Source organism: Lepidochelys kempii, chromosome 4 (assembly GCF_965140285.1).
Source record: "Lepidochelys kempii isolate rLepKem1 chromosome 4, rLepKem1.hap1, whole genome shotgun sequence".
Lineage (NCBI taxonomy): Eukaryota > Metazoa > Chordata > Testudines > Cheloniidae > Lepidochelys > Lepidochelys kempii.
Genome location: NC_136383.1, coordinates 51,088,913 through 51,107,473, shown reverse-complemented (window position 1 = coordinate 51,107,473; position 18,561 = coordinate 51,088,913). Strand labels below are relative to the sequence as shown.

The 18,561-nt window shown below is 41.2% G+C and overlaps 1 protein-coding gene across 5 annotated transcripts in view; it reads left to right on the top strand.

The window, feature by feature from the left end:
* The window catches only part of MGAT4D (MGAT4 family member D), a 118,094-nt gene that overhangs the window by 87,603 nt on the left and 11,930 nt on the right, over positions 1-18,561 (top strand). For all 5 annotated transcript variants that reach the window (XR_012158574.2, XM_073341191.2, XM_073341190.2 and 2 more), the window contains 4 exons: positions 3,793-3,907; positions 7,436-7,566; positions 14,782-14,889; positions 18,093-18,286. Coding sequence is in view for 4 of the 5 variants with exons in the window: in XM_073341191.2 (XP_073197292.2) it covers positions 3,793-3,907; positions 7,436-7,566; positions 14,782-14,889; positions 18,093-18,286 (548 nt within the window). In the remaining variant the exon portion in view is untranslated. The remainder of the gene's footprint in view (positions 1-3,792; positions 3,908-7,435; positions 7,567-14,781; positions 14,890-18,092; positions 18,287-18,561) is intronic.

The window sequence follows — 18,561 nt, the reverse complement described above, 5'->3', positions numbered from 1 at the left end:
AACTAAGATAAATTGGGAGAAAAGTGTACAATAAGGCAGTTCAGTGAAAACAGCAAGAAAAACGTATCAAAAGTCATCTATGATCAGGTCTTAAGGGAAAAAATGTATTTCCTGTATTATTTTAATAGTTACATTTTTCACTACATTGTCAGTAAGCACTTGAGTGGACTGGGATTTTAAATTTGCTTTTTTAATGCTGTTTGAGTTCTGACCTAAAGATCTTTGAAGTCAATAAGACTCTCTTCATTTACTTCAGTGGGCTTTGGATCAACCCCTCTGTTTGGAAGATCTCCTAAATGGTGTAATCTTTAAGCGTTTTTTAAACCTGCAGCTTTCCTTGTTGTTTATGCTTTTTTTTTTTCAAAAAAGGAGGGGGTCTCTTACTTGAATGAGATAACTGAATGTTCTGATCACATTGGGGCATGCTAGAACAAGATGTTTCAAGTAAACGGTGTTTGCATATTTGTTGAATAGTGGTTTAAAATGCTGTGATCAGGGCCCCAGGGGGCCACACTGGAGTTACTCAGGGTGAACTGCAAAGAATGGGGCAGACAATCCCCAAAGCTGGTGGATATTCCAATACTTAGATTTACCAAACCAGCACAAAACAGCTTCTATAATACCTCACTGGTTACCCAGAAGCCAACAACACAGTTCCCTTAAAGCAACCCAACCGTAGGCCTCCACCCAGACACCCAAGTCAAATATGATGAGGATTACTGAAAATCTTATTCATCATATAAGAAAGTTCTACCAATCCCAAAGGATTGGACACATTACTTGCCAGGTTTCAGAGCAACAGCCGTGTTAGTCTGTATTCGCAAAAAGAAAAGGAGTACGTGTGGCTAGTCTCTAAGGTGCCACAAGTACTCCTTTTCTTATTACTTGCCAGGTTAATCAGTATTCCAGATCTTACCTAAATACACGCTTACAGCCAATCCTTATTAACTAAACTAAAATTTATTTAAAAAGAAGAGAGTGAGTAAGTGTTGGTTAAACGATCAGTATACATACAGACATGAGTACAGTTCTTAGATCAGATTCATAGTAGAAATGGTGAGCTTTGTAGTTGCAAAGAGTTCTTTCAGAATTAGTCCATAGGTTATCGTCCAGTGTTCATATTCAGGGTGATCCAAATGGGACTGGATATCAGTCTTACAACCCAAGTTTCCTCTGCATGAAGCATCAAGCTGATCGGAGATAAAAAGAATCAGGACCCAAGATATCTTTATAGAGTTCCAGGCCTTCTTTTGACAGCTTGAAGTCCTTAAGCGAACAATAGGCAATCATGGAGACTTTGAAGTAGACCTATTTCCTAAGCATCATCGGTAATTAGCTACAGGGATTAACATAAGGCAATTGCCTGTCTTCCACCATTCGCAGGTGATTTGCTATACATTTCAAAGACAGATGAATACAGTGATATCACTGTGTTTACAGTTCATTTAAATGTTAATGTTTCCTTTTGATCTCTGAATTAATAGAATACAGCATAGACAGGGACTGCTCGATTACATTGTTAACCGCTAACAATATATATGTAAACACACAGAAACAGAGGCATTATCTACCAATATCTCCCTAAAGGTTGAATTGGGGGTCTATTTGCCTGCAAGCTGCTTAACCCTTTCTGGCCATGTGTCACAAATGCAAATAAATATTTTAAATCGTCTGAAAAAGTGAAATAATGCTTTACTAAAATGTTTGAAATCTGAACAACTGCCATTTTCCATTTTATTTTGCTGCTTTTTTTATTTTCTCATTTTCTGGTTTCCTTAGTTGAAAACCAAATTTTAATAACAACCTCACTCATATGAAAGTGCCTCTTTTAATCTATGAAGTACTGATGAACAAAGGAAGATAACGCCTGTAGTCTTGTGTTCTGCTAGGCTCTCAGGTGTCAATCCTGACAACTAGATTATACAATTCCACACACGCCTCCCATTCATTGCTAAACTTCCTGATCAAGCACTGCACAACCATTGCATTGACTTTCTTTCCTTCAACATCATAACAAAGTCATAACAAGAACCAGTGGCTGGAAACTGACACATTCAAGGTAGAAGTTAGACACATTTTTAACAGTAAAGGTGATTAACCCCCTGGAACAAACTACCAAGGAAAGTGGTAGATTCTCCATCTCTCGACATCTTCAGATCAAGACTGGATGCCTGTCTGGAAGTTATGTTTTAGCCAAATACAAGTTAAAGTCTCAATACAAGGGTAAATGGGTGAAATTTAATTGCCTGTGAATATACAGGAGGTCAGACTAGCTGATCCAATGGTCCTATCAGGCTTTAGACTCTATGAAACTATCTTAGATCCGTTCCAAACTGACTTCTGCTTTCTCTGCTACTTTAATTTCTCTCATTTAAGTCTTTAATGATCTCTTCGTGGCCATATTTCAGGACCTCTACTTATCTTCATCTTCTCTGCTGATTTTTGATGTTGTCAGCTTTCTTCTTCTTCTTCTTCTTGACATCTGATGCTGATTGGGTTTTTGAGATAATGTCCTCCCTTGCTCTTCTTCCCGCCTTTGATAGTTCTGTCCATATCTCTCTTGGTGGGTTCTCCTCTTCTCCTCTCTCTGGAGGTTTCCCCAATGCTCTGTCCTTGTCTCCTAGCCATTCTCACTTAATGCACTGCCTCTAGATAATCTCACCAGCTCATATGTTTTCAGGTGTGATCTCTGAAAAATCTGTTTCTCCACTGAATAACTGCTCCTTACATTGACTCCTGCATCTCATTTTATCTCTGGCATCTCCTCTTTGATGTCTTATAATCAGTTTAAACTGATGACGTGGTCAAAGGAGACTCCTAATCTTCCATTCCCAACCACCAACCTTCTTTCACTCTTGACACACCATAATTACTGTCATCTCAGGGTTATTTTCCCTTCCCCTTTCCCACAAATCCAGTCTCTATACAAGTCCTGCTAATTCTTCCTCCCCAACAATTCAAAATTCCATCATTTTATTTGCATCACTACAGCCACATCTCTCATTCTGGTATTCATTATATTCTGCCTCAACAACTGCAATAGCCTCTCTCTGGCCTCCCAAATGCACACTTTGTCCCCATAAAACCATACAAATTGCAGCTGCTAAAGTCTTTTTCCTTGCCATCAAGTTGATCATGCCACTCTCTTCTGTAAAGAGGTGACCCATCCACCCTTGCATCTAATTTAAGCTTCTTTGCACCAGTTTTAAAGCTCTGATTCTGCCCCTTATTGAGCTTTGCAACACCTCTCTTCTTGCTCCACTAGTATTCCCCTACCATGTCCAGCTGTTTGTTAACTTATCACACAATTGCCTCCATGTCCTCTCCCATGCAGCCCCATACATGGTACAACCTCCCTGCAAGCTCATCTGCAAAGCTCTACACCATTCACATTAGAAGTCTCTCTTAAAGAGTCACTTCTACCATGCTTCTTACAATGAATGGAGATTATTTTTATATAAAATGTTATTGTTTCCCTTACCTTAACCTCTGTCTGTCTGTCTATTTATCCTTAGATTTTCCCTTAGAGCTCTTAAGACAGGGACTCATGCTTTCTTGAATATCTGGAAAGTGCTTAGCATGTTATGGGTACTACTGTAAAACAAGTATTTGTGTGATTCTGAGATGGGACTCTTTTGAGAAGACTAGAGAAATCACTATCATGTGCTAGAGTCTGGCACATCCCAGTCACATACTTGACAGCAATAAAACAAAATATATAATGTATACGTATTAAGATAACCTCCTCTCTGTAAGCAAGGAAAACATCAGTTTCACTGTTCTTTTTTTCAGCTAGAAGATGATATTGTAGCAAAACCTCAGTACGTTCAGAAAATAAAAAACTTTGCTCTTAAACAGCCATCTGATGAGTGGATGATTCTTGAATTCTCTCAGCTTGGATTTATTGGTAAGTGTTGCAGCTTCTGCAGGATCATTAGCATACAGCTCAAACTCAGAGGTGCACTACTAATGTAAATTTTACATGGAATTGTGTTTCAAACCCTGGAAGGGCTAATCCCAAAACATCCCTGATTCTCTAGGAAATGCTACAACCATGTAAGACTCCCAGTCTATGTTCAGAGTCTCTCACTGTCCATGCTGTATGGCACTGAGCCTGTAGGCATTATCCTTATAGTGCAAGATCCTATTAACCCAAGATCCAGTCACATTGTATTCATTCCCACAGGGAAAAGAGGTCCTGCCATGTTCCCAGCTCCTTTTTAACTGTCTACACACTTAACTGGACCCAGGAGTCAGCCCCTCCCTCCAAGACTGACAATTTGCACAATAACTGTAGGTGTGGCAGGCTTCCAAAGATGCTTATTGGGATGGATAGAGCCTTTATTTGCAATTGTGTAACTTACTCTGTTGAGAGATGGGAAACGTGGGTAGGAAGTGGTCCCAGGGGTGGTGGGGGTGCAGCTGCATAGCACCCCAAGGTGCAGAACATAGCTGCCCATCATCGAGCCCTGAATCAGAGCTTGGTGGAGAGGGTGGGCCTAGATACCTAACCCATTCCCAAAAACCAGGAGATCAACAAAAGGCTTTATCTTGACAGAGAGTCCATCTGGGGAAGACCCTGACTGTTCAAGGGCCCAAATCCCCAAAGTCCCCATATTAAGACAAAAGCCTTTGGGGAAGCTGAAGGACATAACTATAATAAAAAGATGTGACCACCTGGTGCACTCCTGCCTGACCCCTTTGCAGCACTGGTGGTGAGCGTTCCCCTTTTACACATGTATACTTCAACATGCAAAGGTTTCTATATGTCAGTTGATGATCACATAGCAATTCCTAAAAATTCAAGATTAAAAATAAAATGCAGCCCCTTTGCAAATCTATGTTAAATTTTTCATAAAATTTTTAGAAGCTGTGTATCCTTGTTATGGCACAACCAGAATGATGCTCTAGAAGTAATTTTAAGTGGGTTAGATTGCCAAAATGTCAATGAGCCGTATTCTGCCTTTCGCTCCAATTGATTTCAAGTCAGTGGACTTTGACTCATTGTCAGTGGGACCTATGCATACTCATCCAAAGGTAAAACTTGGCCCATTGGTTGTTAGTGCCCCTTGAGTTTGTGCATTAAATCAGCTAAGTCATCATAAATTAGGAGTTGTTTGTTTTGCTTTAATAACTGTTAGTATAACTGAACTATCTGACAACATGGTGAGTAATCACAAAATATACATATTATGAGCAAACAACATTCTCAAGTTTAACAGTCTAGAAATACGAACAATGGGTAATTCAAAACGGATTTTGTTTCAACAAACATATTGAACTGCATCCTGCTCCTGAATGTTGTGCAGAGGAAGCAAACTTGTAGACAAATCTATGGTTGGGCCATATAGGAGGGAAATGTCTATGCAGGATGCTTCCCTGTTCCATTTAGCAGCCTTCAGCTATTCTGCAAAGCAGGGAAATGAGACATTGGCTGGGGCTGGGAGTGAAGGTGTTGTGGGTTAAACTGAGATGAGTCTCCACACACACAGTTGGACCAGTTTAACTAAATCCATTTAAGATTACACCTTTAGCTAAACTGGTTCAACTTTGGCTATGACTATCTGATAGCAACATACACTGTACACTCCCCTAGCATGGATATAGATAGCAGCACAGATGGTGAGGCACTGCTTAGGTGAAGAGAGTTAAGACATGCCTGAACCTCAGGGTATGTACTCTACACTGTTTAATACATTCCCAAGCAGGTTCCTTCCATTGCCAGAGCCTTTCCCTGACCAGGAGAGGCTCCAGCAGCAACCTGCAGTAGGTAATGGTTCCAGCATTGGGGAGCTGCTGGAGTCTTTCCCTGCTGCCCCAGAGCCTTTTACTGTGGCATGCAGCTACACACAGCAGTGTGGATGCAGCCTGCTTTTCCCTGTGGATTGTAGCTACACATACACCACATGCCGCTGCTGTTATACCAATAAATTAAAAACCAGCAGGATTTTATTAAAGGGAAAAAGGCAAAATACCACATTTATTGTGAATACAGAAAGAATCATAGTAAGCAATTAGTTATAGCTATAACATTCCATTCAATCTCATATTTATTCACACATTCATTCTCTCTCACACACCCACACCCACACACAGGTTCTGCAAGGTTGTTATCATAGTTACCAGCCTTAGAGTTGCTCATGCCAAGCCACTGGCCAGGTGGCCTGGACATGAGGAGGGAGCAGGGCCTTGTCAGATGCTCATCTGATGCTCCTGGAAGTTGGTTTGCAGAATCAGACCCCAAAGTTCTCACTTTTTAGAGTCTATTTTTATAGGAATTTCTTCCTATGCCAGTCTATGGGAATTGCTTCATCATGCTGTTGCTGAATCAATCAGCAGATAGCACATTCCTGACGGCTCCAAGATGTTATCTTGTTCTTTGGTTCTCCCATTCTTGAGGCTGTTGGGTGGATTCCAGTCTGCCCTCCAAGGGTCCTCTGGTTATTTCCACTTGACGCCTTCTTCAGCCGATGGACACTGGATTCTTAGGCTGGCACCTCCCTGATCATTCAGTTATTATCCACACCAAGCATCCATCCACATACATCCTCTATCTCTATTTTAATCACAATTGTTAATACAACAAAAGGGCGGGGAGTCTCTGGGTGCTGTTTCTGTTGTTACAGAGTATTGCTTTGAGTCTCTCTCTCTTGTGAATTGCTTTGAGAACAGACTCTGTCTTAGAATGTACTAACACAATTAGCAGCTTGCAAGTTTCACACATAGAGGGAGAGAAACAGTACCAAAAACCAAGAGACCTCTTAATTAGTAATACCCTGGAATTTGAACTATGGGGAATCAAACTCATTTGTGATTTTAATACAGAACTTCTTTAATATGATCCAACACTGCCAGCAAAGATAAGGCTGGAACATGTAGATCAGGCCTAATCCTGCAAGCGTTGTATTCCCATCTAGCATCGACTCCAAAAGTTAACACAATTTTAAAGGTGTTTAACTGCATCTACAGTACGTGCTAACAGATGTTTCATATGGGATTAGTAAACAGGAGATTAATTGTTTTGTTTTGTTTTTGTTTAAATCATGCTCTTTCCTTGTTTAGACACAATTTATGGGTGAAAGCCTGACCCCACTGATGTGAGGTTCCCCCACCATGGGAGGTTCCAACAAACATATTGAGGAAAATCGTGGAAGCTCCTTCACTGGAGGCTGGATAGGTTTCAAAAGGAGGCTGGATAGCCATCTGTCTTGGATGGTTTAATCACAACAAATTCTGCATCTTGGCAGGGGGATTAAACTACATGACCCTTGTGGTCCTATGGTTCTGTGATTCTAATGGTAAAACTTCTGTTAAGTTCAGTAAGGTCTGGGTTCTACCCTATGTGTTTGGATGCAGGAAGAAAACATGGGCTGTAGTGATATGCAACAGGACTAAATATGACTGAAATGTGTGATTTCTTTTATTTTGTTTTCAGGAAAGTTGTTTAGGACTAAAGATTTACCACTCATAGTAGAATTCTTTTTAATGTTCTACAAAGATAAGCCCATAGACTGGCTTCTAGACCACTTTCTCTGGGTTAAAGTATGCAATCCAGAAAAGGATCCAGTAAGTATTTCCATATTTTATGACTACAAAATAAATTATATTATAAATCACAGTTAATACATGATTCAGTTTCAAAAACAGAAAAGTAAAAATCCCTAAAACACATTTATGCAGTTTGGAATTTGTAAACAGTTGTTGGGGATTGTACTGTAATGTGATTCAAAGTATAATTTAACTGAACTACTAGCTTGGACATCTTGTGTTAATAGTTTGTTTGATTTCATTCCGTAATGAAGTAAGCATACACAACTATATTTGGATGGGCTATTACCAGCAGGAGAGTGAGTTTGGGGGGGGGGGGCGGAGGGTGAGAAAACCTGGATTTGTGCTGGAAATGGCCTAACTTGATGATCACTTTAGATAAGCTATTACCAGCAGGACAGTGGGGTGGGAGGAGGTATTGTTTCATGGTCTCTGTGTGTATATAATGTCTTCTGCAGTTTCCACGGTATGCATCCGATGAAGTGAGCTGTAGCTCACGAAAGCTCATGCTCAAATAAATTGGTTAGTCTCTAAGGTGCCACAAGTACTCCTTTTCTTTTTGCGAATACAGACTAACACGGCTGTTACTCTGAAACCTGACAACTATATTGTTAACCAGTAAAAGCAATGCTTGCTACTTAATATATGGTATGGCGACATGGGAATTAAAATGGCAAGAACAAAGATTAAAAGTAAACATCAAACTATTAAAATGTTCCTTCTAAGAAACCTAATGAGGAAAAATAAGAATTTAGGTTCTAGTACTATAGATGGCTTGTGTGGGCAGACTTTGCATTTACATGAAGCTCCACTGATTTTAATGGGGCTTCTTATGGGTTCAGGAGTTTGCCTGTGTAGTCAATTGCAGAATTAGCGCCTTATGTAGCATATTGTATTGAGACTTAGCATTTGATTTCATAGTATTTTCAGACTGCTAGGATACTTAAGATAAAATTTATGCATTACTAATCAACACCTTAGTTTATTAAAACCACCAGTTTTAAAATCTAATTTGTTTGAAACTCTTCATGCTATTTACCTTTTATATTTCCCTCTGTTTAGAAGTAGAAGACTGGTTTGTTTCTAGTCTGTTTCACTGTCTGGTTTTATGAGTTAGGAAAAGGCTGTAGTATATGTTTGCAAATAATGCAGGAAAGTGTTTGGAGCAAAACCAACCTAATGTACTTGTTTTAACTGAAACTGAAATAAACAGTTCCAGGTAATATTGGAGAAGGTGCCATTTCTAGAGTTCCAAATGTTTCCAATAGCATTTTAACTGTGTGATTCTTTAAAATAGTTCTATTTTTACACTCCTTTTCACTTGTTTAGATGGTGCTTGAGTGTTCTCTAACTCCCACACTTACACAGCCTGTGGTGCCTTTTGTCACCAGTCATGGTCTTCTTAGATCCTGGGCTAGGTTAAGCTCTCCTGAAGAGGACTGCTGACTACGCTACAGGGGGGCAACAAGAGGTTTCCCTCCACCCTAGTTTTTAGAGCGCACATGGTTTTACTTGAGAATAGGATAATGACAGTTCTCACTCTTTGTGGTTTTTTTAAGTGTTTTGCATGTGTATTATTTTTTGTTGGTATGGGTGGAAAATGACTCCACGTGAGAAAGATATGGGATGTGTAAATGGGTGAGTGAAGAGAGTTGAGCAAGTGGGCTGAAAAAGACTCATTATGATGACACGCTGTAGGGAAGATGAGCTTTGGGGATGGCAGAAGGTGGCTTGTTTTAAGCTCCATCAGTATAAAGAGGACTTAAAACTGCCTTAAGGAGGCAGCTGAGGATTCCCCCAGCATGGCGTTTCACACTCCCCACTTAAGCATAGGAGGAACCAGGATTTTACTCCAGTCATCCTGGGCTGGCAACCCTGGAGCTCTAATTTATCCAAGGCCTGAAGTGGCCCCAATCTGCGTCTGATGCACCAACAAGGGGTGATGGAAAGATGTTATAATGTCACCTCTTCCCCCTCCATATTCCTCAGATGTGCTGAGCTCAGCTCCTAAGGACTGAGCCCTTAGTTTTCATTTAAAAAAAAAAAAGTTGGTAGCCCGTAAGTCTGTGAATCATACATAAACCAGGAAGATAAAATAGCATGTGTCTCTGCTTCTGTGTTTGCTTCAAGTTGGCAAAAGTAGAGTGATGACCACAAGTTTCTAGTGAGTTTCACATCTGCTAATCAAAATTCTGTGCCTTGCAGGGACACTGTCAAGTCAAGTCAATTGCATGCTGCTGTTACAAGTGGAATGAGCAGCAGCAGAGGCAGCTATTTACAAGTATGCCACAAACAAGAGCAGGAGGAGGGCTACAGTAGGACAGACTGCCTTTTCCCCCAGCAGCAGCTCATAAGCTGATATGAAAGATGGAGCCTTCAACCAGGGTTAAGGGAAGGACCATGAAAGTAACTCCATGAAAGTAACTTTCCCTTTCCAAGCAACTGGAATTCTTACTAGTGTGTTGCCCCAGCCTATCCACCTCTGGTTGGTATGTTTAGTCATCTGGCAATAGGTTAAGTACATGTTTCTATCCCTAGCAGTGTGTTTGGGAGCCATTGTAGAAGCAACCATATATTTTCACTAAATGTTGGTGAATGGGTTCAGCCATCAGGTCCATGGGCACTTCAGGAACTTATTCAAATCTACCTTTAAAAGTGAATGGAAAGGTTCATATAATTTTATGGAAGTTCAGGTCCTTTGAGGATGAGTCGGTAGCTCTCCAAATTCCCACCCACAAGTAGAATTATCTAAAGGGGTGGGTGGGTGGGTGTGTGTATACTTCTGAATCTTCTAGACAGATGGAGCAGGGAATGGAGTGTCATGGTGTGAATTTTCCTCTTACCATTATAACTCAGGTTATTATGGGAAGGAGAGAGCTGGCTACAGCAACATAAAATTTGTTGATAAAGTAGGTGCCAAAAGCATCATAGCAACAGAAAGGATGCACGTTGCACTGAGGTAGGGTGCCCAGACAGCAAATGTGAAAAATCGGGACAGGGGGTGAGGAGTAATAGGAGCCTATATAAGAAAAAGATCCAAAAATTGGGACTGTCCCTATAAAATCGGGACATCTGGTCACCCTACACTGAGGAGATGACACAAAGCCTGGCTCATCACAGATGACATACCCTCAGTGTAAGGATAGCAATAAGTACACTCACTGGAGTGGAGGGAGACTAATGGGAGCTAACATTTAAAAACAAGAACAACAACAAAAAACAGCCCAAAACCTCAAATCACTCTGCAGTCCTCCAGAAAAACATCGCAGGTAAATTGCAAAAAGAAAAGGAGTACTTGTGGCACCTTAGCGACTAACCAATTTATTTGAGCATAAGCTTTCGTGAGCTACAGCTCACTTCATCGGATGCATACTGTGGAAAGTGTAGAAGATCTTTTTATATACACACAAAGCATGAAAAATACCTCCCCCCACCCCACTCTCCTGCTGGTAATAGCTTATCTAAAGTGACCACTCTCCTTACAATGTGTATGATAATCAAGGTGGGCCATTTCCAGCACAAATCCAGGGTTTAGCAAGAACTTCTGGGGGGGGGGGGGGGGGAAGTTAGGAAAAAACAAGGGGAAATAGGTTACCTTGCATAATGACTTAGCCACTCCCAGTCTCTATTCAAGCCTAGGTTAATTGTATCCAATTTGCAAATGAATTCCAATTCAACAGTTTCTCGCTGGAGTCTGGATTTGAAGTTTTTTTGTTGTAATGTCGCAACTTTCATGTCTGTAATCGCGTGACCAGAGAGATTGAAGTGTTCTCCGACTGGTTTATGAATGTTATAATTCTTGACATCTGATTTGTGTCCATTTATTCTTTTACGTAGAGACTGTCCAGTTTGACCAATGTACATGGCAGAGGGGCATTGCTGGCACATGATGGCATATATCACATTGGTGGGTGTGCAGGTGAACGAGCCTCTGATAGTGTAGCTGATATTTGCTTCAGGTTGGGGGGCTGTCTGTAGGCAAGGACTGGCCTGTCTCCCAAGATTTGTGAGAGAGACAGGCCAGTCCTTGCCTACAGACAGCCCCCCAACCTGAAGCAAATACTCACCAACAACCACATACCACACAACAGAACCACTAACCCAGGAACCTATCCTTGCAACAAAGCCCGTTGCCAACTGCGCCCACATATATATTCAGGGGACACCATCACAGGGCCTAGTAACATCAGCTACACTATCAGAGGCTCGTTCACCTGCACATCCACCAATGTGATATATGCCATCATGTGCCAGCAATGCCCCTCTGCCATGTACATTGGTCAAACTGGACAGTCTCTACGTAAAAGAATAAATGGACACAAATCAGATGTCAAGAATTATAACATTCATAAACCAGTCGGAGAACACTTCAATCTCTCTGGTCACGCGATTACAGACATGAAAGTTGCGACATTACAACAAAAAAACTTCAAATCCAGACTCCAGCGAGAAACTGTTGAATTGGAATTCATTTGCAAATTGGATACAATTAACTTAGGCTTCAATAGAGACTGGGAGTGGCTAAGTCATTATGCAAGGTAACCTATTTCCCCTTGTTTTTTCCCACCTCCCACCCCTCAGACGTTCTTGTTAAACCCTGGATTTGTGCTGGAAATGGCCCACCTTGATTATCATACACATTGTAAGGAGAGTGGTCACTTTAGATAAGCTATTACCAGCAGGAGAGTGGGGTGGGGGGAGGTATTTTTTCATGCTTTGTGTGTATAAAAAGATCTACACTTTCCACAGTATGCATCCGACAAAGTGAGCTGTAGCTCACAAAAGCTTATGCTCAAATAAATTGGTTAGTCTCTGAGGTGCCACAAGTACTCCTTTTCTTTTTGCGAATACAGACTAACATGGCTGTTACTCTGAAACCTATCAGGTAAATTGGTTATCTAATCAAATTGATATTTAAATGTCACTGAGGCATATATAAATTAAGGTTACATACACAGTGTGATTGGAACAAATGTGTTGGTTGTCTCCCATTTTCTCCCCTGGATCCTGAGGATTGCAAGGATCTTAATTGAACTTCAGTACAAGTTAGAGTAGACTCACCATTCCTATAATGCACTGGTCCTCAACCGGGAGTCTATCGCCCCCTGGAGGTCTGTGAGCCATTTGGGGCCGGGGGTGCAAGGCCCCATGGCTGAAGCCTCAAGCCCCAGTGCCCCCCACGGGGCTGATGTCAGGAGCTGAAGCCTGGAGTCCCGGTGTCCCCCATGGGGCTAAAACACACAGCTTCTAGCTACCTCCCTGCCTCCATCCTGAACTACCCTCTGCTTGCATATAGCTCCTAGCTATCCCCTGCCTGCATTCTGAGTGTTTTCAAACTTTTTAAGATGAGCCCTCCTCTTTGAGTTATAATTTTTGGTTGCACCCCTGTCCCCACAACCCAGACAGGCTGGGTGGCCTGCTGAGGTGTGGCCCGTGGTGGAGGTGGCATTCCCTCCCTGGTCCCTAGCATGTGGAGCTGGCCTGAGTCCAGCCAGGCCCTGTCCCCTGCCCCAAATAGAAGTCAAATTATGCCTGTGCCCAAAGGCCCCACCCCACCTGGTGGTCAGAGCCCCAAGTCCTCCCCCCCCCACCCCCACACTCTGGCCCTGGATTTTAATAGCATGTTGTGGGGCGGGAGGAGGGCTCTGAAAGAAAAAGGTTGAGAACCCCTGCTATAGTGTATCATGCTCTACCTTTGCACACAACACACCCTAGGCTGGGACCCTAGGCCTACTGAGGATTCCTCTATGATTGCAATACCCTCCTAAGTTGCTTTAAGGTGGTTAAGTCCCTTTTGCATTGCTGCAGTGGCACAAAAAGGGACTTACTGGGGACCTAGGTGTAGTATTTTGTAGTCACTGTGACTATGGTAAAATATGGTATAGCTACACATTGATTCCACCAGCAGGGACAATAACGTGTCACAATTGTATCTTTTTGTTTCAAAAGTGTAGCACCCTTTTCTAAAGAAACAGCTGCCAGTGCACTGATTTGCATTCACTCCCCTTTCCTAGCATTGTTTTACTGAACATCTGTTTTAGCCACAAATATAAAAACACTTTTTTCTATTTATATGCTCTCAGCTATCTTTGTGTATCTAATTAGTACTTCGGTAAGAGCCATAAATCCCATCTGAGATTTTGCATTTGAGCTAGTTAGATGCAGCTTTTCCATCCCTTTTCACTTTAACTAGTTCTGATAGAACTTACATAACACCTTTTAATCTATAGCGCTCAAAACACTTTACAAGGTTGGTTAAATATTATCATGCCCATTTTAAAGATGTGGAAGCTGGGGTACAGGGAGGTTAAGTGACTTACCAGGGTTGCACAGTGATTCAGTGATGAGCTGAGAGTAGAACCCAGGGCTTCTGCCTGTAGTCTTGTGCTTTATTCTATTTAGGTCATGAGGCTTCCTTATATTTATCATTATGGCCTACTTTATTTAGTGTATCAAACTGCACTGCTGTTTACATCCAGAGCACAAATCAGTTTTAGGGGAATATTCTCATATCTGAGAAAACACACGGATGGAACAAGACATTGCAGAAATTCTTACTGAACGGCAGTTACTTGCATTTCCCAGTTTGTCACTTAATTGTCCGAAGTTATACCTAAATTAGAACACTAAGATTTAAACCCAGTGCTTGAGAGCTCCACGTCATTTTCAGGATGATCCAGCATAATGTTGTAACAATTGCCTGTATCAAACACAACAGAAAGAGCCAGGAGTGGAAAAATGACCAGGATCTACAACAAGATGGTCAATGCAGATTATGGTCAGAGCTGTTTGGTAAAAGTGATATGATGAGCTCAAAAAGCAAACTGAATTTTTTCAGACAGAACCTGCAATAAAATACAACTAAACTTGTGCTAGGATTACATTCCTCCACACTTTAGATAGAAATATAGATAGGAAAGTGGTCTTTAGTTGATTTCTCCTATTGTTATTTCTTTGACCAAAAAAACCCCAAACAAAATCTAATAACATTCAAACGTTCAGAGAGAATAGAGGCTTAAGTGAAGAGTTCCAATTCTGCCTTATGTGAATGGTTCTTAAGGAGTCTCACTGAAGTCATTGGGATACTCACCAAAGGATTACTTTTGTGAATATGGATTGCAGGACAAAGCCTATAGCTATGAAATGAAATTGAATTACTGATGGTAGGACGGATCCCTTTGTTGTTGAGGGGGAAAAAATTCATACACATGACCCTTTTTATTTCCTTTCCAGAAACATTGTGAACAGCAAAAGGCCTATTTACGTATCCGTTCTAAGCCATCTCTTTTTCAGCACGTGGGAATTCATTCATCTTTGGTTGGAAAAATACAGAATTTAAAAGTAAGACTCTTAAAAATTTTTCCACTATATTTCTAAATTATTTGTGTGAATTCTGACTTGTTTGCTTTTTGAACCGAAAAACATTGTGTATTTGGTGATAAATGTCATGTACCAGAAGTGCAGATTAATGGAGGAGAGAGATGAGAGGACCATATTAATTTGTAATCTGAACTGAGTGGGGGAAATACACTCACAGGACATATTAGGATATCTTCCCTGAGTCTGGGCCTCCAATTAATTAGTAGTAGTACCATCATAGTGCCCAGGATCCCTCTGGATGGATCAGGGCCCATTGTACTAGGCAATGGACAGACACACCAAAAAGACAGTTTCTGCCCCAAAGTGCTCACAATCTAAATATAAAACAAGAGACAACAGAAGGATACAGACAAATGGGGAAGTATAAGGAAACAATGAGACAACATTGGTCAACAGGATAAGCCGTGGTCTGAGGACACCAGCATGCTAACTGTTGTAAATTTTTTGTAGGCATCATGGCAAAGGAAAGTTTTGAGGAGGGATGTGAAGGAGGATAATGAGGTAGCTTTGCAGATGTTTGAGGCCCACCTCCTAACTGTGAGGGGTGGCATGGTAGAAAGCACAAAAGTCTTTGTTTGAAACTTTAACAAGTAGGCAATGGAGCTTGGCCTCAGGAGCTGAGCAGAGGCTGGAGTCAACGTCTCAATAGTTAATGGAAGATGATAGGTAGGGACTGACCATGAAAGGCATTGAAAGTGAAGACATATATGTTAGATAGAGCAGGAGGACCCAGAGGCAGATTGAATAGACGGGCTTCTTTATTGCTGTACTTGTTCCCCTCGACCCAATTGTCAAGTAAACACTGAATTAATTACAACACACTCTTTTTATCTAAGTTAGTATGTAAATACCTGCATTTACTACAACACCCCCAAAACCCTTATAGAGTAATATGTATGCCTACACAATTAATATTAATAGATATATACTGAATATAATTTCCCCGCCCCTGTTTACTGTTTACAGCATTAAGCATATTCTACTGACATTTTTACTTTGAAGATACATTTCTTTGCAATAAATGCAGCCACAAATTCCCTTAATCAGCAGTTTTCAGGGAAGGGCGGAAGGGGCCATGACCCCAAGCTTGAAGGGAGGGGGAGATAACACTGCTTTACACAGAAAGTATCCTTTAGATCCCCACATTCCTTATGCAGCTGCAATGCTTATCAATCCTTAACAAGCAGAAGGGAAGGGAAAAGGGTAGCAACTTTATCAAGCAAAGAGACAGTGTGTGCCCGCGCCTACTCCTATTACCATGCTAGCAGTTACCCAGGTCTTTACTTAACCCTTACATATCCCACCAATGTAGTTTGTCTCCCCTTTTATCACGTAAAATATAGTGGAGGGATTCAAAGATAAGGGTGATGTGGTCAACGTGGCAGGCTAGGAAAATGATCATTATAGTAGCATTTTGAATGGATATGAGTGCGGCATCTGCCAAGGGAAGAATGTTACAGTAATCAAGATGTGAGATGAGAGCCTAGTGAGAATTTTCACTCTGTGGATGGATAAGAAGAAAAGTATCTTAAAGATCTTATACTGAAAGAATCTGCAAGATTTAGATGTAGCCTGTATCTGATGACCTAGACAAAAGTCCAAGTCAAAGATAACTCCCAGCTTACCGGACTGGGTGGCGGATTGGTGGTGTTGTCCACAATGATCGAGAAAGGAGGTAGAGTGGTCGGCTTGGCAGGAGATGGGGAGGGGAGAGAAAAGAGTTTCTGTTTTAGCCATGTTGAACTTGAGCTGATGTCTAGACACCCATGAGGAGATGTCAGTGAGACAAGCTGAGATTTTAGTTTGGACAGGAGGAGATGGGTCTGGAGTAGAGAGGTAGATCTGAGAGTCATCAGCGTAGAGATGGCAGTTGAATTTGTGTTCGCAGATGAGATTACGTAGTGATAAGGTGTAAAGGGAGAAGATAAGGGTACCAAGGACCCCCTCTGGAGCCCCAACAGAAAGTTGGAGGAGGGAACGAAGCAGGTCTTCCGAAGGACACAAGGAGTGATTAGAGAGGTAGGAGAAGAAGGAGAGGACAGAGTCACAAAAGCAAAGGGAAGACAATATTTCAAGAGGAGCATGGTCAGTTGTGTTGAAGGCAGCTGAAAGGTCAAGGATAGTGAGGATGGAGTACTGGTCCTGCGCTTTGGCTAGGAAGAGGTCATAAGAGACTTTAGTGAGACCTGTTTCAGAGGAGTGCAAGGGGTGGAAGCTGAAATGGAGAGGGTCTAGGGTGGAATTTGGGAAGAGGAACTCCTGACAGCAATTGTATACAATGCATTTAATGATCTTAGAGATGAAAGGGAGATGAGGTGGTATTTGGAGAGACACATGAGGTCAAGAGTGGGTTTTTCAATTACAGTGTCCTACTACAAACAATCAGAGGCTCCTCTACTTAAACTGGGGAAAAAACACCTTCTCAGGGAGGCCTCCTTTATTACGTCTAGGTCATCTCAAATCCACAGTAGTCATATGCAAATACCGTCTCAAGAGACTCTGGAATGGCTACATAAACAATGTAAATAATACAAACTAGCATAGGGCTTGATTTCTAGTCTACCCACAAAGATTCTCCTGAGATTCCTGAGGAAATGGAGAGATTCCTTCTGGTAGCCTTTCCTCCTTTAGATACTGGGCTTTCCTTATACGCTCCCCCCTATTAGTAAAGCATCACAGGTCTGTATTGCCTGTGGCATACCTCCTCCAATAAAGCAGTTGTTCTCACCATATAAGAGCACTTAAGTACAAGACTTCAAGACTTCAGTCAGTGCTGTATGATTACATAAAAATCACCATATTGGATCAGACCAATGGTTTGTGTAGTCCACTTGTCTCTGACCGTGGCCTATACCAGATGTTACAGAAGAAGGCATAATGGGAAATTATGGAACAGCCTGCCCATTGGAAAAGCTTCTACATCATTTAGGAAATGATCGATAAAGTTTATAGTTACACAACATATTGTTCAGTTTTAGTGGTTTCACTGAAGGAGCTCCCATAAATATGGGATGCAATATTTAAAACCTAAATGTATCATTTTATATGAAAATAGTTCAGATAATAACTCTTCATTTTCTATAACAGCCCTCTGTGATCCAAGATATTTGAACACTGAATTGTGAGTCTTTATATGTGATATTGTTTCTCTTTGTGTCTACCAGGATAAAGATTTTGGCAAAAACATGCTACATAAAGCACATGTTAACCCCCCTGCAAAAGTGACTACCAGCCTAAGAATATTCCAGCATTATACTTTGGAAAAGGCTTATGAAGGAATGGACTGTTTTTGGGCTTTTTCTCCAGTGGCTGGAGATTATATCTTATTCACTTTTTTACAGCCATTGAAAGCAGAAGGGTAAGTACTAAATGATATGGTAGGATACTTATACCCAGTTTTGAATCCTGTCAAGATTACCAATTCTCTATTGCTCGAGTATTCACAAACTGCCAACTTAAATAAGTCTGCTATGCCCCTTTCCTCTTTTTTAACACTTTCCCTGAAATACACTTCTTCCTTAAAAGCTTATGAATTCTAGACTTCTCACAGGAATGAAAATTAAATAGTTAACAAAGAAACAAAAATAAGTGTAAACCCTATAGTGAAAACAGTGAAAAACAACTGATTGCGTG